Source organism: Hypanus sabinus, unplaced genomic scaffold, assembly GCF_030144855.1.
Source record: "Hypanus sabinus isolate sHypSab1 unplaced genomic scaffold, sHypSab1.hap1 scaffold_428, whole genome shotgun sequence".
In the NCBI taxonomy this organism is placed as follows: Eukaryota; Metazoa; Chordata; class Chondrichthyes; order Myliobatiformes; family Dasyatidae; genus Hypanus; species Hypanus sabinus.
In genome coordinates this window covers 189,145-213,346 of record NW_026781305.1, presented here as the reverse complement: position 1 = coordinate 213,346, position 24,202 = coordinate 189,145, and the positions used below count along the sequence as shown (strand labels likewise).

The window sequence follows — 24,202 nt, the reverse complement described above, 5'->3', positions numbered from 1 at the left end:
AACCTGGTTCTGATCGTATCTGCATTAATTTTATAGCCTTCCATACCCTGCTCATTTCAGCATCATGCCATATCGTGAAATTTGGGTTTTTTTTGCAACAGATCAGTGCCGGACATTAATAAACTTCTATAAGTAACAATAAGAAAAATATTTAAAAATCAGTAGCGGAAAAAAAGAGAAGATAGCGAGGTGGGGTTTGAGGACTGTTCAGAAATCTGATGGCAGATGGGAAGTAGCACCTCTTCCCCGATGATAGTAATGAGGAGGGCGCATCCCAGATGGTGAGGGTCTTTCACGATGGATGAGGCATTGCCTTGCGAAGAGGCCGTCATTCCTACCGAGGCCAGGGCCCGTGCTGGAGCTGGCTGAGCTTACAGCTTTCCCAGCCCTGTACATTAGCCGCTCAATACCAGACAGTAATGCAACCAGTCAGGTTGCCTCTTAAATACTTAAAAGTAAATTTATTATTGCAGTACATATGCAACCCGAGATTCATTTTCTAGCAAGCCTTCACAATCAATACAAAATACAATAGAATCAACGAAAGACCGCATGCAACAAGGTAAACAACCAATGAGCAAAACAAATTGTGCAAATACTGAAAATAGTGATAATAATAAACAATAAATATCAAGAACATGAGACGAAGTGTGAATTCATAGAAGCAGTTGGGGTGAGTGAAGTTACCCCCTCTGGTTCATGAACCTGAAGGTTGAGTGGTAAAAACTGTTCCAGTTCCTGCCTCCACCACCACTTCATTCCGGATACCCAGCCACACTTGCATGCCGTCCTCAGATCCCCTGAAAACCTACTCCACATGGGATAGGCCCTTCCGGCCCAACGATCCACACTGCCCAGCAACCCACCAGTTTAACCCTAGCCTAATCACAGGATAATTTACAATGGCAAATTAACCAAGTAACCGGTACGTCTTTGGAATACGGAAGAAGCCCAGAGCATTGGAAGGAAACTCATGCAATCCTTGGGGAGAACATACAAACTTCTTATAGACAACGCTAGAATTGAACTCCAGACTCCAGTCCCCCAGCTGTAATAGTGTTGTAACTGCTATGCTTCCCTAGAGTCCTTAACAGCTGAAAGTTTGAGCATCAAAGTTTAGAACTGTTACGCCTTGTTGGATCACCCCTACCAGCTCTGGAATCTCCTCCAGTCCAACAGCATCCAGTATCATTGCCCTTCTAATCCCAGTTCCGTAGCTCTATATTTGACTGCTACAGTTTCCTCCAGTCTAACCTCTTGGGTTCCCTCCCTAAACCTCTCTATCTTTTGTACAGTACAGAAACAGGCTTTTCAGCCCACAGATTCCATGTTGACCATCAGCCACCAATTAACACTAATCCTACAGTGGATAGTTAACCTACTACCCAATGAGCCTTTGAAAGGTGGGAGGAAACCAGAGCACTTGGAGGGAGAGTGTGCAAACTCCACATAGCCCAGTTCCTGAGGTCAGCATCAAACCCAGGACTCTGTTACTGAGAGGCAAGAGCTGTGCTAGTGTGCTACACACTGTTCTTTCATAACTGTGACCTCTCTCATCAGCAGGTGCTATATTTGGCTGGGATTGATACAGAAGATCAAAGCCCAAAGGTCAATCAGAAGTCTAGAAAGTGAAGCCGGTTGGCCCAAGTACTGGGTCTATGGGACTGAGGTCCAGTGGGGAAGTCAGGGGCAACTGTTCTGCACGTGACTGCAAGAAACTGCAGAGTTGTGGACACAGCCCAGCACATCACGGAAACCGGTCTGTACTCCTCACTGCCTCGGTAAAGTAGTCAGCATTGTCAAAGACACCACCCACCACAGGCCTTTACGCTCCTGTCAAGCAGAAGATACTAACAGCTGAAAGAACATATTACCAGGCTCCAGGAAAGTTTTATTCCACTGTCTGCCTCACAGTCTATTTTGTGATGACCTTACACTTTATTGTTTCCTTGCACTACACTGTTTTGGTAGCTGTTACACTTTATTCTGCATTGTTATACTTTTACCTATTCCAGCTCAGTGCACCGTATAATGATTTGATCTGTATGAACAGACGAGCTTTTCACTATCTCAGTACATGTGACAGTAATAAAGCAGTACCTCTCTCTCATTCACAAGAGCAGATTGTTACCTCATTGCTGCTTGTGCAGTCTTGCTCTGCACGTGCATTAAGAATATTTGCATCTCAAGTATTCTCTTACAGGCTGACACTGGGAAAAAAACGTGCTACCAAAAAAAATGCAAGTTGTGCTTTTCTACAAAGATAAATAATTGCAGTCAGAAACTCTCCATTCATCTCTGCCATCTGTACTGTTTCTATTAATAAAAGGATTTTAATAGGAACATTTCTGCCCAGGTGCATTTGAGGTGCATTATAAAACCCGCAACATCTCCTTTCCTGACAGAGTGCACGACACTTTCACTGTCACCTTGCTTACAGCCTAGAACCTTTCCCCCAGATGTCCCCACCGTCTGGGTTCCACTGTCCGACTGTTCCTCATGTCGGCTCCGCCCAACCGTCCCTCTTGCCCGGATCCCCATTTTACTCCCTCATCCCTCATCTACTTGGCTAGCTTTCCCTGGAACACAATGGGACCCTGTCAAACCAGGGGGTTTTCAAAGACAAGGAGCAGATTCCTGTCATACCACAGACAAGAGAGATAACTATTAGTACAGTTAGATGTCCATTGTAGGGAGTACAAGAGTTAGGACATTATGTTACCAACATAACAGTCTCAATGGGCTGAATGGACTAACTCTGCTCCAATGTCTTATGGCAATACCGCTGTATAAAATGTTGGTTAATTTGCAGTTGAGTGCAGTTCTGGTCACCAAACTACAAGAACATAATTAAGCAAGACAGAATATAAAACATTGCAGCACAGTACAGGCCCTTCGGCCCACAATGCCATGCTAACCTTTGAACCTACACTACGATCGATCTAACCCTTCCCTCCAACACTACCCTCCATTTTCCTTCATCCATGTGCCTAAGTGTTTCCTAAATGTCCCCAATGTATCTGCCTCTACCAGCATCCCTGGCACCTGCCTCTGACAACAGCCCCCATACAAAGCAAGTCTTGAGATGTTATGTTACCTGCGAAGCAGACCCAATGGGTTGAATGGCCTAAATCTGCTCCTAGGTCTTACGGTGTTTATTTTATTTAGAGTTACAGCACAGAAACAGGCCCTTCCAACTCCAGAAGCCCCAGCTACCCACATGACGACTTAACCTACTAACCCCTACACCTTGGGGTGTGAGAGGAAGCCTACATGGTCACGGGGAGAACATACACACTCCTTGCAGACAGCGGTGAGAACGGAATCCGGGCCACTGGCGCTGTGATAGCGTTACACTAACTGCCACACAAACTCCACACTTTGTCTTCTAGGCAAAGTTCCTTCCTCTCCCAGGGATGAGGGTCTTTGGAGCTTCCGTAGCTTTGGGTTTTAAATGGGATGTGATTGCTAGACCCATGCCAAACCCTTCTCCTTTCACAGCCGGGCTCAGGACTGCCCACGGAGGAGTTGCCCCACATGTTCCCACGTTATTAAATGTTGATCCGGCCACATTTGGAGTTCTGAGTGCAAGTCTGGTCACCACACCATAAGCCATGAATAAGCTGGAGAGGCTGCAGAAAACTTCCAGAGAGATGTGGCCAGATTGCATGGCTTGTGTTTATGGGGAGAGATCAGGACTGTTTTCCCGAGAGGACTTCACTCCCTTACTCTGATGAGTGGGCCATCAGTGTGAAAACATTGGTGAGAGACAGGGTCTAAAATCCTTCCTGTGCTGTGTGGTGTAACAAGCTCCATCAGACGGCTTCCAGGGAGCTTCACATACCCTGTGTGCTGTTATGAGCTACATCACACCTTTCCCAGGATAAAGGTCTGTGGGACCAAGTTGTGACATCAGAAGCAGTTTGGCCAGAGATGCTCCAAACACGGGCAGGTGGAATTAGTGTACTAGGCAACTTGGATGAGTTAGAACATAAGAACATATGAAATAGGAGCAGGAGTAGGCCATCTGGCCCATCAAGCCTGCCCTGGCATTCAATAAAATCATGGCTGATCTGTCCGTAAGCTCTCCCTGCCTTTTCCCTATAACCCTTAATTCCCTTACTATGTAAAAATCTAACTAACTGTTTTTTTAATATATTTAGTGAAGAAGCCTCAACTGCTTCCCTGGGCAGAGAATTCCACAGATTCAGCACCCTCTGGGAAAACAGTTTCTCCTCATCTCCGTCCTGAATCTTCTCCCCTGAATCTTGAAGCAGAGTTGGACCATAGGACCCGTTTCCACACTGTATGATGATGACTTGCAGAGTTACAGAAAGACTGGAGCACAGGACTTGATGTGACTTCTCCTTTAAACAGCTAGATGGGCTGAATGGCATCCTTTTGGTACAAGTATTACGCTCAGCCAAGATGACAGCAAAGGAAAGTGCTGTGGAACTGCAAGACACTCAGGTGCTCAACACTAAGGTACTGGGAGAGCTGCCAACTGTGGCCCGGACTCCAGGAGTGTGCCTGAAATAATCACGATGACTTCATCCTGACCATTCCCAGTTCCAGCCTTTGTGTACCAAGTGGGTAGGAGGCCTCACTTTAAATGTCAGGGTGAAATCTGTCACATTTAAGCATCTTCCCACCCCATGCCTTTACATTGCTGTGTCTAGGGTGAAGACACACGCTGATTATTTCAGTCTCTGCATCTGCGTTCTTAATTTCAGAAATAAAAATAATTCATTTGTTGTCGCATCAGCAAACATTTTCCTTACAGTGCAATGTGAAATCATTCCCTGATGAAGTATTATGCAGCAAATCACATCACTGAATTGTACTCAGGTGCTCGATATACTGCTGTGTTAAGCACGACTGTTGCACTGTCCTCACTATTAGCCTGTACCAAACTCACTGCCACTGTCATTTTGCACATTCAATGGCCTCTCTATTAGATACCTCCCGTACCACATAAAGTAGCCACTGAGTGTATGTTCATGGTTCCTGTCAGCTTGAACCAGTCTATCCATTCTCCTCTGACCTCGCTCATTAACAAGGCATTTTCACCTACAGAACTGCCGCTCACGGCAGAAGACCACACTGGTACCTAACAAGCTGGCCATTCTCTGTAAACGGTCTCTGTTCCTCAGAGGCCATTTTATCAGGTACACCTGCTTGTTAATGCAAACACCTAATCAGCAAATCATGCGGCAGCAACTCAATATATTAAAGCATGCAGACATGGTCAAGAGATTCAGTTGTTGTTCAGACCAAACCTCAGAATGGGGAAGAAATGTGATCTAAGTGACTTTGGGCATGGAATGATTGTTGGTGCCAGACAGGGTGGTTTGAGTATCTCAGAAACTGCTGATCTCCTGGGATTTTCATGCACAGCAGTTTTTAGAGTTTACAGTGAATGGTGTGAGAAACAAAAAACGTTCAGTGAATGGCAGTTCTGTGGGTGAAAACACCTCGTTAATGAGAGAGGTCAGATGACAATGGCCAAACTGGTTCAAGTTGACAGGAAGGTGACAGTAACTCAAATAACCACCAGTGGTGTGCAGAAGAGCATCTGTGAATGCACAACACATTGAATCTTGAAATGGATGGGCTACAGCAACACAAGACCACAGCAGTACTTAATAAACTGGCCACTGTGTGTATATCACATGAGCTGGAGACTGTTGCACAGAACTGGCAATGTTTGTCGGACCTAAAATGTTAACACTGTTTCTTTCACTACAGACAATGCCTGACTGGCTGAGTGTTTCCAGTACTTTGTCTTATTGAGGTTTCCAAAATCTGATACATCCCTTCCCTCGACAGAGTGCACTTGGAATACTGTGAGCATATTTAAGGATGGATATGCTGGCCCTTTGGGTCCAGAGGAGGTTCACAAGAACAATCCCAGAAATGGAACATTTAATGTATGAGGAATGTTTGATGTTCCTGGGTCTGTTGTGAAGAGTTAGCTTACTTGCCAGTCCCAACGCACTTCCACTGTGCCGGTTTTTCATTGACCCATTCAAGGGACGCAGCAGCTCTTTCCCATCGGTTGCTTTCTCACCACGGCAACCGTGTGGTCCTGGGTGTCTCAGGGATATAAGTATAGCACATGCGAGAGACTCGCAGGCTTCCCTTTGTCTCCAGGGGCTCCTCGTCACACTGAGGTCATGATCAGTACTGTACAGTGCACACAATTACATTTCTGTTCAATATTGCATCCCAGTCCTACATTACATAACTCTACACTTACCCCGCACATTACCTTATACAGGAAAATATTGCTGCCCCCTTTAACATTGTTTGAGAAATACCGTTTCAAGATTCCTATTCCTTCCTACAATCACATTAAACAGTGCTAATAACCACCTGCTCATAAATACTCCCTGAAGGCAGCAGCATCCATCATTACAGACCCCCATCACCCAGGACTTGCCCTCTTCTCATTGTTACCGTCAAGGATATGGTACAGGAGCCTGAAGACACACCTTCAATGCTTTGGGAACAGCTTCTTCCCTTCCGCCATCAGATTTATGAACTGACAATGGACCCATGAACATGACCTCAATATTTTGCTCTCTTTTTGCACTGCTTTTTTAAAAAATGCTTCTTATTGTAATTTACAGGGTGGTTGGGTGGGGGTACACCTCTGCCAAAGGACCTGTAAGGCACTTCTTCCACAAGCCTGCAGGTCACCCTTGAGCAAGGTGGAGCACATGGTGCATATCACAAGTCCTGGTTATGTGTGCACTGACACCAGGCAATCTCTGAAGAGTACTGATAAAGGCTGGGGTCACCCGCCTTTAAAGACACTGCCCAGAAGGCAGCAATGGAAATCCAGTTCTGTAGAAAAGTTTGCCAAGAATAATCATGATCATGAAAAGACCATGATCACTCATGTCATACGACACGGCACTTATGAATGTAGCTTGCAGTAATTTCTAATGTACTGAACTGTACAGTTGCTGCAAAACAACAAATTTCACAACACGTCAGTGATAATCAACCTGATGCAGAGTCTGAGATAAATATGAAATAGGCAGAAAGTCTTGTCCAACATGGAAGGTTAGTTAAGAAGGTTCAGTCGTTGGGTATTAAAGCTGGAGAAATAAAATGGGTTCAACAGTGGCTAGATGGGAGATGCCAGAGAGTAGTGGTGGATAATTGTTTATCGGGATGGAGGCCGGTGACTAGCGGGGTGCCTCAGGGATCTGTTTTGGGCCCAATGTTGTTTGTAATATACATAAATGATCTGGATGATGGGGTGGTAAATTGGATTAGTAAGTATGCCGATGATACTAAGGTAGGAGGTGTTGTGGATAATGAGGTGGGTTTTCAAAGCTTGCAGGGAGATTTATGCCGGTTAGAAGAATGGGCTGAACGTTGGCAGATGGAGTTTAATGCTGAGAAGTGTGAGGTTCTACATTTTGGCAGGAATAATCCAAATAGAACATACAGGGTAAATGGTAGGGCATTGAGGAATGCAGATGAACAGAGAGATCTAGGAATAACAGTGCATAGTTCCCTGAAGGTGGAGTCTCATGTAGATAGGGTGGTGAAGAAGACTTTTGGAATGCTGGCCTTTATAAATCAAAGCATTGAGTACAGAAGTTGGAATGTAATGTTAAAATTGTACAAGGCATTGGTAAGGCCAAATTTAGAATATTGTGTACAGTTCTGGTCACCGAATTATAGGAAAGATATCAATAAATTAGAGAGAGTGCAGAGACGATTTACTAGGATGTTACCTGGGTTTCAGCAATTAAGTTACAGAGAAAGGTTGAACAAGTTAGGTCTCTATTCATTGGAGCAAAGAAGGTTGAGGGGGGATTTGATCGAGGTATTTAAAATTTTGAGAGGGATAGATAGAGTTGACGTGAATAGGCTGTTTCCATTGAGAGTAGGGGAGATTCAAACGAGAGGACATGATTTGAGAGTTAGGGGGCAGAAGTTTAAGGGAAACACGAGGGGGTATTTCTTTACTCAGAGAGTGATAGCTGTGTGGAATGAGCTTCCTGTAGAAGTAGTAAAGGCCAGTTCAGTTGTGTCATTTAAGGTAAAATTTGTTAGGTATATGGACAGGAAAGGAGTGGAGGGTTATGGGCTGAGTGCGGGTAGGTGGGACTAGATGAGATTAAAAGTTCGGTACGGACTAGGAGGGCCAAGATGGCCTGTTTCCGTGCTGTAATTGTTATATGGTTAACATAGCGTCAGAGTATCTCTCCTGAAAACAGGAGGGCTTCGCTCCAGGCAGACAGCTGAGGAGCGATGGAGGTGATAAAGTCCTGAGAGGGTGATAAGAGGGAATGCAATCAGTCTGCTTCCCCAGAGACTGGGGATCGAGAAGTAGAAGGCATAGTCTTAAAGTAAGAGGAGAGATTTAATAGGAGGCCACTCACACCCCCCCCCCCCCCCCTTTACAGTGGCTGCACAGCAGCTTCAAACTCCTGGGAGTGCACATCACACAAAACCTCTCAAAACATATCCTACACAGTGAAGAACGCTCGTGACTGCCTCGACCTTCTAAGGAGGCTGAAGAGAGCTGGACTTTACACGTCATTCTACAGGAACATCCTGACAAACCGCGTCAGTGCACGGTACAGAAATTACACTGCAGTGGACAGGAAGCCTCCACAACGGGTAGTCAAAACTGCCCAATGCATCACCCTACCTGCCAAAGACACACTGTACACAAACAGGTGCCGGAAAAGAGCCAGGAACACCATGAACGATCCCACCCACCCTACTTGAATTGACCTGACTTTATTTCTTACATCCTTCACATACATGAGTAAAAATCTTTGTTACGTCTTTACGTGAAATTGTAGTAATTTATAATAAATAGAATAGTCATGTAACATAGAAATACACTCAAATCAGCATGAGTTAATCAGTCTGATGGCCTGGTGAAAGAAGCTGTCCCAGAGCCTGTTGGTCCTGGCTTTTACGCTGCAGTACTGTTTCCCGGATGGTAGCAGCTGGAATAGATTGTGTTTGAGGTGACTCAGGTCCCCAATGATCCTACAGACCCTTTTCTCACATCTGTCTTTGTAAATGTCCTAAATCATGGTAAGTTCACAACTACAGATGTGCTGGGCTGTCCGCACCATTCTCTGCAGAGTCCTGCGATTGAAGGAAGTACAGTTCCCATACCAGGCAGTGATGCAGCCAGTCAGGATGCTCTCAATTGTGCCCCTGTAGAAAGTTCTTAGGATTTGGGGGCCCATACCAAACTTCTTCAACCGTCTGAGGTGAAAGAGGTGCTGTTGTGCCTTTTTCACCACACAGCTGGTATGTACAGACCACGTGAGATCCTCAGTGATGTTTATGCTGAGGAACTCAACCCCAAATCCATTGATGTCATTGGGGGTTAGCCCATCTCCATTTCTCCTGTAATCCACAACCAGCTCCTTTGTTTATGCAAAATTGAAGGAGAGGTTGTTTCCTTGACACCACTGTGTCAGAGAGACGCCTCTCATATTCTCATCTGGGAGGAGGCTACATAGCATCCACACCAGGACCACCAGACTCAAAAACAGTTGCTTTCCCCAAGAAATAAGGCTAATTAACACTTTCACACACTACTTTATTATTTCCCATTAGTCACTATGTACAGCCTAGCATCACTTTATAGACAGACAATCAATGTACAAGCTATCTTATGTTCTTGTATTTATTGTGTTTTTTTTTATTATGTTCTTTATCGTTCATGTACTTTTTTGTGCCATATCGGATGTGGAGTGACAATTATTTTGTTCTCCTTTACACTTGTGAGCTAGAAATGACATGAAATAATCTTGAATATTGAAAGAGATGTCCAGCATTTTTTCCCAAAGAGGACAGCAGTACCACATGCTCGAGATGCTGAGGTGGGACTGGATCCAACAGCAAGACAGCCCCCTCAGATCCCCAGCTGGCATCGAGGACTGAGCAGTAATAGAGGCATATGATACAACACATCTGAGAAGTGTGCACTGTACAGAAGGGATAAGAATGTTCTCCTTCTCGCGCTGTCGTCTGTCACTTTGACAAGAACCACAAAAACATCCTTCGTGGGCCAGTGCCTACAAGGGTAGCCACTGCAGAGGCTGGAAGCTTAAATGCACTGCTCCAGATCGCTTCTGTTGGAGGCTCTAACTACAGCTGCTGTCCGGTCCTCGCACTCTCCCTGCTCTCCCATCTTTTTGCACATCACAGTCAGGCAGATGGAGTTCGTCAGCAATGGTTGGCAGCTCACAAAGCAGAAATAAAACTCTGATCTCAAGGCCCAGCTGCCTTGCGGCTTTGCCCACTCTCGGGGAAGGCTTCGGGAGTAAACCCCGAGGGAAAATCCAGAGCTGGAGTCCCTAAGGCAGTCCTACGTTGAGTTCAATGAGCTGCCATGCCGGTGCTGCCAAACTATATCAGTCTCTGTCATTCCTGTGGATTCAATAGCTACATGGAGAGGGGGAGCCAGCTCCATGGGCAGCAGCGAGTTCTCCATATTGTACTTCCCAGGCATGCATATCTAGAGAGCTAGGATGCAACATCCATGGTCAATGCCAACAACAACCTACTATGTACATCACAGGGAAGGTATCATGGTGGAACATCTGTCCTTTAGTGAGTGACTGTACGTTTAGCAGCTAATTCTGGGTGAATTCTACCCTCCTCTCTTTCTTTCACCTTCCTGCTCTCAATGCCATGTTACCACATTGCCCCCATCTCCCCATCACACTACTGGATGACCAGCCGCTTAACTTGTGACTGTGCTCCAAGGTTCCACGATGGAGACACCCGCATTGCTCCTCATATCAACTCTGTATGCCCCATTTCAAAATGTCTGCTGCAAACCCATGTTGTGGTAGTGCACTGATGATTTCACCACATACACGGTAGTTTAATGGTTGGGAGAACGCTTTACAGTGCCAAAGTCTCCATGCGTAGAAGTTAGGAACAGGAAGGGGTCAATAACGCTACTGGGTGTTTTTTTATAGACCACCCAATAGTAACAGGGCCATCGAGGAGCAGAGGGAGACTGATTCTGGAAAGGTGTAATAACAACAGGGTTGTTGTGGTGGGAGATTTTAATTTCCCAAATATTGACTGGCATCTCCCTAGAGCGAGGGGTTTAGATGGGTTGGAGTTTTTTTTACATAAAGGTGAATTCAGGAAGGTTTTCTGACACAATATTATACGCAGATAAGCCTACAAGAGGAGAGGCTGGTCTTGATCTGGTATTGGGAAATGAACTTAGTCAGGTGTCAGGTCTCTCAGTGGGAGAGCATTTTGGAGATGGTGATCACAATTCTATCTCCTTTACCATAGCATTGGAGAGAGTTAGGAACAGACAAGTTATGAAAGTATTTAATTGGAGTAAGGGGAAATATGAAGCTATCAGGCAGGAACTTGGAAGCATAAATTGGGAACAGATGTTCTCAGGGAAATGTACAAAAGAAATGTGGCAAATGTTCAGGGGGTATTCGCATGATGCTCTGCACAGGAACGCTCCTATAAGACACGGAAAGGATGGTAGGGTACAGGAACCAGGGTGTACAAAGGCTGTTCTAAATCTAGTCAAGAAGAAAAGCTTACAAACAGTTCAAAAAACTAGGTAATCTTAGAGATCTAGATTATAAGGCTAGCAGCATGGAGCTTAAGAACTAAATTAGAAGAGCCAGAAGGGGCTACGAGAAGGCCTTGGCAAGCAGGATTAATGAAAACCCCAAGAAGAAGAGCAAGGGGATAAGATGTGAGAGAATAGGACCAACCAAGCGTGACAATGGAAAAGAGTGTATGGAATCGGAGGAGATAGCAGAGGTACTTAATGAGTACTTTGCTTCAGTATTCACTATGGAAAAGGATCTTGGCAATTGTAGGGATGACGCAGCAGATTGAAAAGCTTGGGCATATAGACATTAAGAAAGAGGATGCACTGGAGCTTTTGGAAAGCATCAAGTTAGGTAAGTCACTGGGACTGGATGAGATGTACCCCTGGCTACTGTGGGAAGTGAGGGAGGAGATTGCTGAGCCTCTGGCAATGATCTTTGCATCATCAATGGGGACGGGAGAGGTTCTGGAGGATTGGACGGTTAAAGATGTTGTTTCCTTATTCAAGAAAGGGAGTAGAGATAGCCCAGGAAATTATAGACCAGTGAGTCTTACTTCAGTGTTTGGCAAGTTGATGGAGAAGATCCTGACAGGCAGGATTTATGAACATTTGGAGAGGCATAATATGATTAGGAATAGTCAGCATGGCTTTGTCAAAGGCAGATCGTGCCTTATGAGCCTGATTGAATTTTTTGAGGATGTGACTAAACACATTGATGAAGGAAGAGCAGTAGATGTAGTGTATATGGATTTCAGCAAGGCATTTGATAAGGTACCCCATGCAAGGCTTATTGAGAAAGTAAAGAGGCATGGGATCCAAAGGGACCTTGCTTTGTGGATCCAGAATTAGTTTGCTCACAGAAGTCAAAGAGCAGTTGTAGATGGGTCCTATTCTGCATGGAGGTTGGTGACCAGTGGTGTGTCTCAGGAATCTGTTCTGGGACCCCTTCTCTTCATGTTTTTTTAAAGGACTTGGATGAGGAAGTTGGGGGATGGGTTAGTAAATTTGCTGATGACAATGGTTGGGGGTGTCGTGGACAATGTGGAGGGCTGTCAGGGGTTACAGCAGGACATCGATAGGATGCAAAACTGGGCTGAGAAATGGCAGATGAAGTTCAACCCAGATAAATGTGAGGTGGTTCATTTTGGTAGGTCAAATATGATGACAGAATATCGTATTAATGGTAAGACTCTTGGCAGCATGGAGGATTGGAGGGATCTAGGGGTCCAAGCCCATAGGACACTCAAAGCTGCTACGCAGGTTGACTCTGTGGTTAAGAAGGCATACGGTGTATTGGCCTTCATCAATCGTGGGATTGAGTTTTAAGAGCCGAGAAGTAATGCTACATCTATATAGAACGTTGGTCACTTGGGAGTACTGTGCTCAGTTCTGGTCACCTCACTACAGGAAGGATGTGGAAACTATAGAAAGGGTGCAGAGGAGATTTACAAGGATGTTGCCTGGATTGGGGAGCATGCCTTATGAGAATAGATTGAGTGAACTCGGCCTTTTCTCCTTGGAACAGCAGAGGATGAGAGGTGACCTGATAGAGGTGTATAAGATGATGAGAGGCATTGATCATGCGGATAGTCAGAGGCATTTTCCCAGGGCTGAAATGGCTAACATGAGAGGGTACAGTTTTAAGGAGCTTGGAAGAAGGTACAGAGGGGATGTCGGGGTAAGCTTTTTTTAAAAAACGCAGAGAGTGGTGAGTGTGTGGAATGGGCTGCCAGCAACAATGGTGGGGGCGGATATGATAGGGTCTTTTAAGAGACTCCCGGATAGAAAAATAGATTGCTAGTGGTAACCCTAGGTAATTTCTAAAGCATTATGGGCCAAAGGACCTGTACTGTGCTGTAGGTTTTCTATGTTTCTATCAGAAAATCAGGGTTCAATTCCCACCCGTCATCTTCTACTGGGGCGTAGATTACCGACGGCAGCTCGCCAGAGTCCTCTGTCCGGGGCCAACGGTTAATCAGCTGAGCGGCTCCCACTTCCACCACATGACTTTATACGTCTTCTACATGAAGACCCTCCTCACCCAGGGATAAGGTCTCAAAACTTCCACTGGCATTTCTGCAGCTTTGGGGTCTTACAGATGGGTGCCCAACCCTTCTCCTTACGCACCCGGCATTGGGACCATTCATGGCGATCTGCCACTGCCTGTCATGATGAAATGGTGGAGGAGACTCAATGGGCCGAATGGCCAGATTTTGCTGCTAAGTTTTATGGATGGGAAATTAAATTTAACCAGAACTTATCTGCTCTTGCATTCAGTCTGAGAGATCTTACACATAGCATTGAAATTCTGAATGAATGCACCCTGTGGAAGATTGACTCTGTCAATAGCAATACAGTGAAACCATTCACGGACGTATCCTTGACGTGGTATTTCTGAAGGTGCATTCATGATGCTGCAGCAAATTTCAGTCAGAACGATAACTGGCTCCTCACTCTGATACTCCAGGTAAAGTAATTTCATCAATGAATGCATCGCACACTCTCTATAGTTTGTGAAAACAGTGATGTGTTTCCAACACTTCCACTGACTCATAGCACAGGAGGGTAGCTATTCAATGCAGCAATCTCGTGCTGGTAGTCCCACTGGACTCACTCACCAGCTCTTGGCCCTTTTCACCCTGAGGTAATTTATTTTTGAATATTTCTGCCTCTTCTAAAAATTATTAGATTTGCTTCCAACACCATTTCAGGCAGAATGTTCTAGATCACAACGGCTTGCAGCGTTTTCCTCATCTGGCCTGTCTAATTAATTTAAATCATGTTTCTAATCAGTGGCCACTTTATCAGGTACCTCCTGTACTCTACTCCCAGTAATTAATCAGCTGCTATAGCCCACCCACTTCAAACTTCGATGTGTAGTGCAATCTTCTGCACACCAGTGTTGTAACGTGTGGCTATTTGAGTCACTGACACCTCCTGTCACTTTGAACCAGTCTGGCCATTCACCTCTGACCTCTCTCGTTAACCAGGCATTTTCACCCACAGAATTGCCTCTCATTGGAATCTGTCTTGGTTTTTTTTTCCACCATCCTCTGTAAACTCCAGAGACTGTTGTGCTTGAAAATCCCGGGAGATCAGAAGTTTCTAAGGTAACTCAAACCATCCTGTCTGGCACCAACAATCATTCCACAAAGTCACTTAGATCACATTTCTTCCCCATTCTGATGTTTGGTCTGAACAACAACTGAACTTCTTGACCATGTCTGCATGCCCATCCTCCAGCTCACCCACCCATCCCTAAATTCCACACCCCACCTGCTCTCACACCCCTCCAACTCTCCTCCAGCCGTCCTCACGACCCCCCAACTCTCCCCCAACCCTCCAACTCACCTTCAAGTTTAATTATCAGTCAACCATACACACGTGTACAGCGTAACAAAACAGCTTTGATACATCCCACATGTACAAGGTGAAGATATTCAGCACAACCTGATACGTTCCATGCCAAAAGGGCGGCAATGTCAGGGGAGTTTGTGCAATTGCAGTACAGCACAAGATTGGGATTTAAATCGCACCACTGTGCATAGGGAGTTTGTACGTTCTCCCCATGACTGCATCAGCTCCCCCAGGTGCGCCGGTTTCTTCCCACGACAGGTTAGGGTTAGTGAGCTGTGGGCCTGATGCCGGAAGAATGGTGACACTTGTGGGCTGCCCCAAGCACATCCTCACTGATTTCACTGTCCGCTTCGATCCACGCGTGACAAATGAAGCTAATCTCTACAACATTGCCATGTTTTGTGCCAGTCATTGCAAAGTTCGATATTAACCCTCAATCCTTCTATTAAATTCTAGCATTTCCTGATTTACCCCACTCCATCAAACACCTTCGCTTCAGTATTCCCAGGGACAAAGACTTTGGCAATTGTGGGTATGACTTACAGCAGACTGAAACACTTGAGTATATAGACATTAGGAAAGAGGATGTGCTGGAGCTTTTGAAAAGCATTAAGTTAGATAAGTCACCGGGACCGGACAAGATATACCCGAGGTTACTGCAGGAAGCGAGGGAGGAGATTTCTGATCTTTGCATTATCAATGGGGATGGCAGAAGTACCAAAGGATTGGAAGGTTGCAAAATTTGTTCCCTTGTTCAAGAAAGGGAAATTATAGACCAGTGAGTCTGACTTCAGTGCTGGGCAAGTTGTTGGAAGAGATCCCGAGAGGCAGGATTTATGAGCATTTGGAGAGACATAATCTGATTAGGGATAGTCAGCTTGGCTTTGTCAAAGGCAAAGCCTGATTGAACTCTTTGCAGATGGAACAAAACACATTGATGAAGGCAGAGCAGTGGATGTAGTGTATATAGATTTCAGTAAAGCATTTGATAAGTTTCCCCATGCAAGGTTCCTTCAGAAAGTAAGGAGACATGGAATCCAAGGAGGTCTTGCTTTGTGGATCTAGAATTGGCTTGCCCACAGAAGGCAAAAGGTGGCTGTGGATGGCTCGTATTCTGCATGGAGGTTAGTGACCAGTGGTGTTCCACAGGGATCTATTCTGGGACGACCCCTCTGATTTTTATAAATGACCTGGATGAGGAAGTGGAGGGATGGGTTAGTTAAATTGCTGATGACACAAAGGTTGGGGGTGTTGTGGATAGTGTGGAGGGCTGTCAGAGGTTACAGCAGGACATAGGCTGCAAAATTGAGCTGAGAAGTGGCTGATGGTGGTCAACCCAGATAAGTGTGAGGTATTTCATTTCAGGAGGTCAAATTTGAAGACAGAATATAATATTAGTGGTAAGAATCTTAGCAGTGTGAAGGATCTGGGAGATCGTGGGGTCCGCATCCATTGAACACTCAAAACTGCTGTACAGGTTTACAGTGTTGTTAAGAAGGCATTCATCAACTGTGGGATTGAGTTAAAAAGCCGTGAATAACGTTACAACTATATAAGACCTTGGTCAAACCTCACGTGGAGTAGTGAGTCCAGTTCGGGTTGCCTCACTACAGGAAGGACGTGCACTATAGATAGAGTGCGAGGGAGATTTACTAGATGCTGCTGGATTGGGGAGCATGCCTTATGAGAATAGGTTGAATGAACTTGTCTTTTCTCCTGGAGTGACTGAAGGTGAGAGGTGGCCTGTTAGTATATAAGATGATGAGAGGTATTGATCATGTGGATAGCCAAAGGCTTTTTCCCAGGGCTGAAATGGCTATCACTTGGGGGCACAGTTTTAAAGTGCTTGGAAGTATGTACAGAAGGGATGTCAAGATACGTTTTTCACACAGAGAGTGGTGGCACATGGAATGCACTGCCAGCGACGATTGTGGAGGCAGATACAATAGGGTCTTTTAAAAGACTCTTAGATGGGTACATGGAGCTTAGAAAAACAGAGGGCTATGCAGTAAGGAAATTCTAGGCTGCTTCTAGAGTCAATCACATGGCCAGCACAACATTGTGGGCCAAAGGGTCTATAATGTGCTGTAGATTTCTATGTTCTATGAAAGTGGGTTGATAGGTTGTGGGAACAGTTCAGTGATGGGGCAAGCGCAGTTGAGCGGTTACTCTCTGGCTCGAGAGCCCGATGGTTGAGGGGTAATAACTGATCCTGTACCCACTGGTGAGAGACCCGAAGTTCCTGTACCTCCTTCCTGATGGCAGCAACCAGAGGGTGTCCTGGATAGAGGATGGAGGGTGGTCCCATATCAGATTTCTGACTGGACATGAACATTTCCTATTTTCCCTCTCTTTTTGCATTACTTACTTAATTTATTTTTATATATACTTATTGCACTTTATATTTTTATTATGCATTGCAAAGTACTGCCGCTGCAAAGCAACACATTTCACGACACGTACTGGTGATATTAAATCAGATTCTGAATTGTGCCCCAAATATTATAACATGGGAAATATTTTAACATAGGAATAGATTCAAAATTAGTCCACTTGGCCCTTCGAGACTGTTCCATCATTCATCAAGATCACAGCTGATCTACTTCCTCAGAATTACCCTCTGCACTGTCCCCTCATCCCTCGTTTCCCTTCATAAAAAGGAATCTGTTCAAAATCAAAAGTAGATTCATTATCCAAGTACATACGTCACTATATACAATGCTAACATTCATTTTCTTGTGGGCATTCACTGTAAATCAGAGGGAACATAATACTGCACCCAACAGGACAAATAAATGATCAGTGTCCAAAAGACAATAAACTGTGCAAAAGAAAGAAAATAATAACAAATAAATAAGCAATAAATATCGAGAAAATGAGGTGAAGAGTTCTTTAGAGTGAGTCCGTAGGTTGTGGGCACTGTTCAGTGGTGGGGTGAATAAATTGAGTGAAGTTATCCCCACTAGTTCAAGAGCTTGATGGTTGAGGGGTAATAACTGTTCCTGAACCTGGTGGTGTGGGTCCTGTGGCTCCTGTGCCTCCTTGCTAATCACAGCAGCAAGAAGAGAACGTAGCCTGGATGGTGGGGGTCCTTGTGGTGCTGATGATTGTGAGGTAACAACTATTCCTGAGCCTGGTGTTGTGGAACCCAAGGCTTGTGTACCTCCTGTTGGATTGTAGGAACATCTGAGGTGTGTTGACTTCTGTTTTGACTGAATTCCGTGACTCAGTCCCCAGAGTACTTCTTCAAGAATTTACACGTTCAATACCTTCTACATGAAGGAAAATCTCCCCACAACAGTCACACACTGCCTGTGACTGGAACCTTAGGAGAAACACCTTCCGTACACCTAGTCTCTTGAGCCTCATGAGGACTTTGCACTCTCCATGACATTTTCTACACTCCGGAACAGGGGTTCCCAACCTTTTCTATGCGCCATGGACCAATACCGTTAAGCAAGAACCTCGGCAACTCTACAGACTCAATCTAATCATTTCTGGTCCAGCCTTGTGAACCGTTCCTACAGCAAGTACATCCCTCAAGGCAAAGACACCAAAACTGTTCACAACACTTTAGGTTTGACCTCTATGTCCTGCATTATTACCTAAAAACAACCCTGTACTCATGCACTCAAATCCCCTCGTGGTAAATACTAACATGTCATTTTCCCTCCTAATCACATGAATTTGGCTTTCAATAACTTCTGGTCAAAGACACCTCAGTTCCTTTGAACGTAAATGTTACAATCTCACCATACCCGAGAATGTGATGATAAATTCAACTTGAATCTCATCATTTTAAAAAAACTCAGCGTTTTTTGTAAGTATTCATATTTTTCCCACATTATATTTCATCTGCCACACACTCAGCTTGTGTGTATCCTCTAAAGGTTTCATATATCCACCTCCCCACTCAATCCCTCCCAGCTCAGTACCATCAGCAGATTGAGAAATGCAACATTTGTCTACCCCTCCCCAAACTAAATCACTGACATAGATTGTACAATTTTGGGGACTCAAGCACCGATTTCTATGGCATTCCACTAGTCACAGTCTGAGAAAGATCTATTCCCAAGATCTGATTTCTGTTCAATACCCAGTTCTCAAAGCACACTAGCATTTCCTCCCCAACTTCATGTGCATTAACACTGCTGACTAATTCCTGTGTATGACTTTATAGAAAGCCTTTGGAAAAATCCAAATTCACCACATCTTTGTCTACCACATCCTCAAAATAATTCCAATAGATTAGTCAAACATGAATAAATCTTCATTAATCCGTTCTTACTCTGCTTAATCTTATCAATTTTTCCCAACGTATTTTTATCCTTCATTATAGATTTTACTTCCCACTGAAATTAAGCTAACAGGTCAGGAGTTGACTGTTGGATCTCTCCTTCCAGTCTAAGATCATGGGATCATACTTTCTGCCCTCCATTCCAGAGGGAAAGTCCAGTATATGTAGATATTCACAGCATCCATTAACTTCAAAGCCATCTGAGATGTAGATCATCATGTCCTTGGGATTCATCAGTCTCACCAACTTATCTCTTTACTAATACTCAATTCCCTCATTTCCTCATTTCCCTGTCTTGCTAGAATTTTTGGCAGGTTTTATTGTGTCTTGAGAAAATAACACCAGGTACATTGAACAGCCAAATGGTATTAATCTCATAGACTGACGACGGAGAGTTATTAAAGAACCTGGACAACTGGTGGCCAAGTACCATCAGACCTATGCTTCTGAGACTCTTGACAAATATCATAGCAGATGGAAGGGGTTTCTGATTAACACATTCCAGTGCAATGAAAACTGGAAAACACCATAGGGTCAAAGAGGCCAGAGAGAGATCTGGCAGTGTAGGCCCTTCAGCCCACAATGTTGTGCCGACCTTTTATCTTACTCTAACCCTTCCCTCCTACATAGCCCTCCATTTTTCATTCATCCATGTGGCTAAGAGTTCTTAAATGTCCCTATTGTATCTACCTCTACCACCTCCCCTGACAGGGCGTTTCACACACCCACCTCTCTGTGTTAAAAAACCCTACCTCTGACACCCAGTCCATAATTTCCTCCAATCACCTTAAAATTATTCCTCTTCATATTGGCCATTTCCATCCTGAGGAAAAAAGCCTCTGTGCCTGTCCACTCAATCTTTTCCTCTTATCTAGTACACCTCTATCAAGTCACATCTCATATAACCATTACAGCACGGAAACAGGCCATCTTAGCCCTTCTAGTCCGTGCTGAACGCTTACTCTCACCTAGTCCCACCAACATGCACTCAGCCCATAACCCTCCACTCCTTTCCTGTCCATATACTTATCCAATTTTACTTTAAATGACAAAATCGAACTCATGCCCATCTCAAAGAGAAAAGCCCTCGCTCACTCAACCTATCCTCATAAGACATGCTCTCCAATCCAGACAGCATCCTGGTCAATCTCCTCTGCACCCTCATCCTTCCTATAATGAGACGATCAAACTGAAAATACTCCAAGTGTGGTCCAACCAAGGCTTTATAGAGCTGCAACATTACCTCATGGCTCTTGGACAATCCCCTGACTAGTGAAGGCCAACACACCATATGCCTTCTTAACCACCCTAACAACTTGCAGCGATCTATGTACTGGTTTAATTGCTTTTTCCTTATTTTCGATTACAAATATTCCTCTCCCTGTAAGGAGACTTTCTTTGCCCTCTCTGCTTACCCTTTCTCCATGCCCACAAAAGCTGTAATGAGTGTTGCAAAACTAGAACTCAGCCTGACCCCACCAGCATGCTATTTTTATTTACATGTCGATGAGGTATGAACATCACTCTCATTAGCAGAATACATTGCCCACCCCGACTTCCTTGAACTGGGGAGGCAGTGAGGAGTCATCGGTCAGTGTAGAGTCACATCCGGGACAGGAGCAAGGATGGTAGTTCCCTCATTCAGAGTTCTGTGATGGACCAGACGGGATGTTACAGACATACCAACTGGTCACCCCCCTTACAGGAAGGATGTGGAAGCAGTGCAGAAGAGGTTTAGCAGGATGCTGCCTGGAGGGGATGAGCTGTAAGAAGGTGGACAAAGCAGAGTTGTTTTCTTGCGACCTGACAGAGCTATATAAAAAATCATGGTGAGAGGCATAGATAGGGTAGGCAGTCAGAACCTCCTTTCCCAAGGTAGAAATATCAATTATACAAGCATACACATCTCTGATGAGAAGGGGAAAGTTTAAAGGAGATGTAGGGTGGGGGCAGTTTTTTTTTTTAAAGACACAGTGCCAGCGTGCCTAAAAGTGACTGCCAGGGCAGTGATGGAGGATAATGGGTAACATGAGCTGCAGGCTCAGGCATCTCCTTCATGGGTACCAGCCGCCTCCACATCAAGGACATTTTCAAAAGGCGACCCCCATCACTCAGAATGTGCTCTCTCCTCACTGCTCCCAACAGGGAGAAGGTACAGGAGCCTGAAGACACACGTTCAACGAACAGTGTTCTTCCTCTCCGCCATCGGATTCCCCAAAGCCACACACAAAAATTCAGCAACAGATTCTTCTGCTGTGCCATCAGACTTCTGTGTGGACACGTTCGCCACCTCACTATTTGTTCTGTTTGCTTTTTGCACTACTTATTTAACTTAACCTTCTAATGCATATAGACTTCTTACTGCAATTCAGTTTTCATTATGTACTGCCACCACATGTGCTGGTGATATTAAACCTGACTCTGATATCCTATTACAATGCACTGTACTGCTCCTGGAAAACAACACATTTCAGTCAGTGATCGGGAGAGCATGCAGAAGAGATTTTGTTCAACTTGACTGTGTTCAGCTCAGACATTGTGGGCTTTAGGACCTGTTCCTACAGTTACAGACTATGAACACACACATTCAGTCCCTCATACCTGCACCACAATTCAATGCAGCAACCTCAGCACCCCATTCCCCCGATTCCTTCGGTACCCAATGAGCCACACAGCCGGTTACCAAACCTTTTTGCCACTCCTTGGGCTGAAATCTCCCATTTTAAGTTCTGAATGGCACATCTCTCACTCTTAGATTTCCAACACTGGCACCACCCCATCAAACCCAGTAACATACTCAGGGTGCTTTGTTAACACCAGCCTCCTGTTCTCTACACTCCAGAGAGTAACAGAGACAGGGGAGACTGCAGATTCTGCCGGAATACACAGGAACTCAGCGGCTCCAGCAACCAAGAAGACACTGCTCTGCCGCTGAGTTCATCCACCAGAGAGTACACTGGTCCAGTGTGGAATCCGTTTGTCCAGAGCAGGGGGTGCACACCCGCTAACTTCACCCACGGGTTACGGGAGCCACCCTGCCACGGTGACACATTGGGGGGGGGGGCAGATGGTCTGGATGGAGGGGATTCAGCTGGTGAGTGGTGTAAAGGTAGAGAGGCATCAGGGTGGGGTGGGGCTAGGGGTGTAGATCACTCTCCTCGCTCCAAAACATTTCCTCAGCTTCGGGGGCACCAAGTACTTCGAAGTGGGGGGAGTGAGGGGGAGAGGGGTGATGGAAAGAGAGGATGATCGGGGCGGAAGGGAGAAACAGGGGTGCTGGAGAGGGGACGGGGATGGGCCCACCCACCCACCATAACGGGACGCAGATACCAATTCACCGGATCAGTTCCGCTGTCTCAGGGTCGGGCGTCTCTCTCCCCCACCCACGCAAGCCCTTACTGACCGTCCACACTCTGCCCAGCCCGTAATAACTTTATCAAAGCTGGACACACATCTCTATCACTCGCTGTCTGAACACGCCCCGGCGGAGGGAGCGCGGACTCCCGGATCAAGCGAGGTATGACAGCCGCTTCCGAGACCCACATCTGAGCGCCCCCCACCCTCCCTCTCCTCCCGTCCTCACCCCTCTCGTCTCACGCACTCGCTCCGACTCCTTCACAGCCTCCTCATTTGTCTCTCTATAATCTCGTGAACGAACTCTCCCTCCTGCTCCGTATTGATAGATTCCCTTCCCTCTCCCATCTGATCTTCCACTCCCTCCCCTCGACACTCTCGCCTTCTCTGTCCATATCCTGCTCTCCCCTTCAACCTGACCCTGCATCCCTCTCCCCGACATCTCCCGCCACTTCTTTCTCCAACACTCTCCCTCTCCTCGCTCCCCTTTCTATTAAAACTCCCTCTTTCCTCTGCGACCCCACTCACTGCACTCTCCCCTCTGTGACCCCTCTCCCTTCGCTCTCCTCACTGTGACCCCCTCACTTCATTCTGCCCTCTGTGACCCTCCCTCACTTCACTCTCCCCTCTGTGATACCCCGTCACTTCACTCTCTCCTCTGATACCCGCTCACTTCACTCTCCCCTCTGTGATAACCCCTCACTTCACTCTCTCCTCTGTGATAACCCCTCACTTCACTCTCTCCTCTGTGACCCTCCCTCACTTCACTCTGTGATACCCGCTCACTTCACTCTCCCGTCTGTGATAACCCCTCACTTCACTCTCTCCTCTGTGACCCTCCCTCACTTCACTCTGTGATACCCGCTCACTTCACTCTCCCGTCTGTGATACCCCCTCACTTCACTCTCTCCTCTGATACCCCCTCACTTCGCTCTGAACCCCCCCCCACCCCACCCCGCCTTTAATCGACCCCTCCTCTCCCCCGCCCCCGGCAGCGACCCCGGCACCTACCGGCGTCGTCCTCGTCGAACGAGTTCATGCAGGGGAAGTAGATGGCGAGCGCCTCGAACGAGGCGGACAGGCTGATGCGGCTCTGCGACCTCTGGATGTTGAAGGCTCCCGGCGCCAGGTCGGTGGCGGCCGGCGTCTTCGCCACTCTCGGGGGCGCATTTTTCACCCGGAGCACCGCTCGCGGCGTCTTGGCAGCTGTTGGGGGGTCGGGGAGCGCCGAGAAACGTCTGCCTGCCGAGAGCCGGCGGCCAGGGGTCGCGCCGAGCTGAGCGAGGGCGGGGTCGCTGCTTCTCTCCCTCTGCCGACTCTACCTGTCCTCCCAGACCGTCACATCCCCCGGCTCGGCGTCCACCTCCCGGTGCTCACTCCAGCATTGATGAGATGGGGGCGGCTGGGGGTGGGATCCGCCGGCAGCTGACGTTCGCGCCGCCAATCGCCGGCCGGCGGCTGGGGGAAGCGGGACTGGAGAGGTGGGAGTCACTCCGGGAGGGACCGCCTCTTCTCGGCGACGCCTCAGTCGATGGGGTAACTGGACGCCCTACACCTGCCATGTGTGTCTGGATCGGTGTGTATACGTATGTTCATGA

The 24,202-nt window shown here is 46.3% G+C and overlaps 1 protein-coding gene across 1 annotated transcript in view; it reads right to left on the bottom strand.

Annotated features, from left to right (window-relative positions):
- The window catches only part of LOC132388853 (regulating synaptic membrane exocytosis protein 4-like), a gene marked incomplete at both ends in the record, with an annotated part of 113,131 nt that extends 89,321 nt beyond the window's left edge, over positions 1–23,810 (bottom strand). Inside the window, one exon of the mRNA XM_059961272.1 lies at positions 23,616–23,810. Within this exon, the coding sequence (XP_059817255.1) occupies positions 23,616–23,810 (195 nt within the window). The remainder of the gene's footprint in view (positions 1–23,615) is intronic.
- Positions 23,811–24,202: the final 392 nt, after the last annotated feature.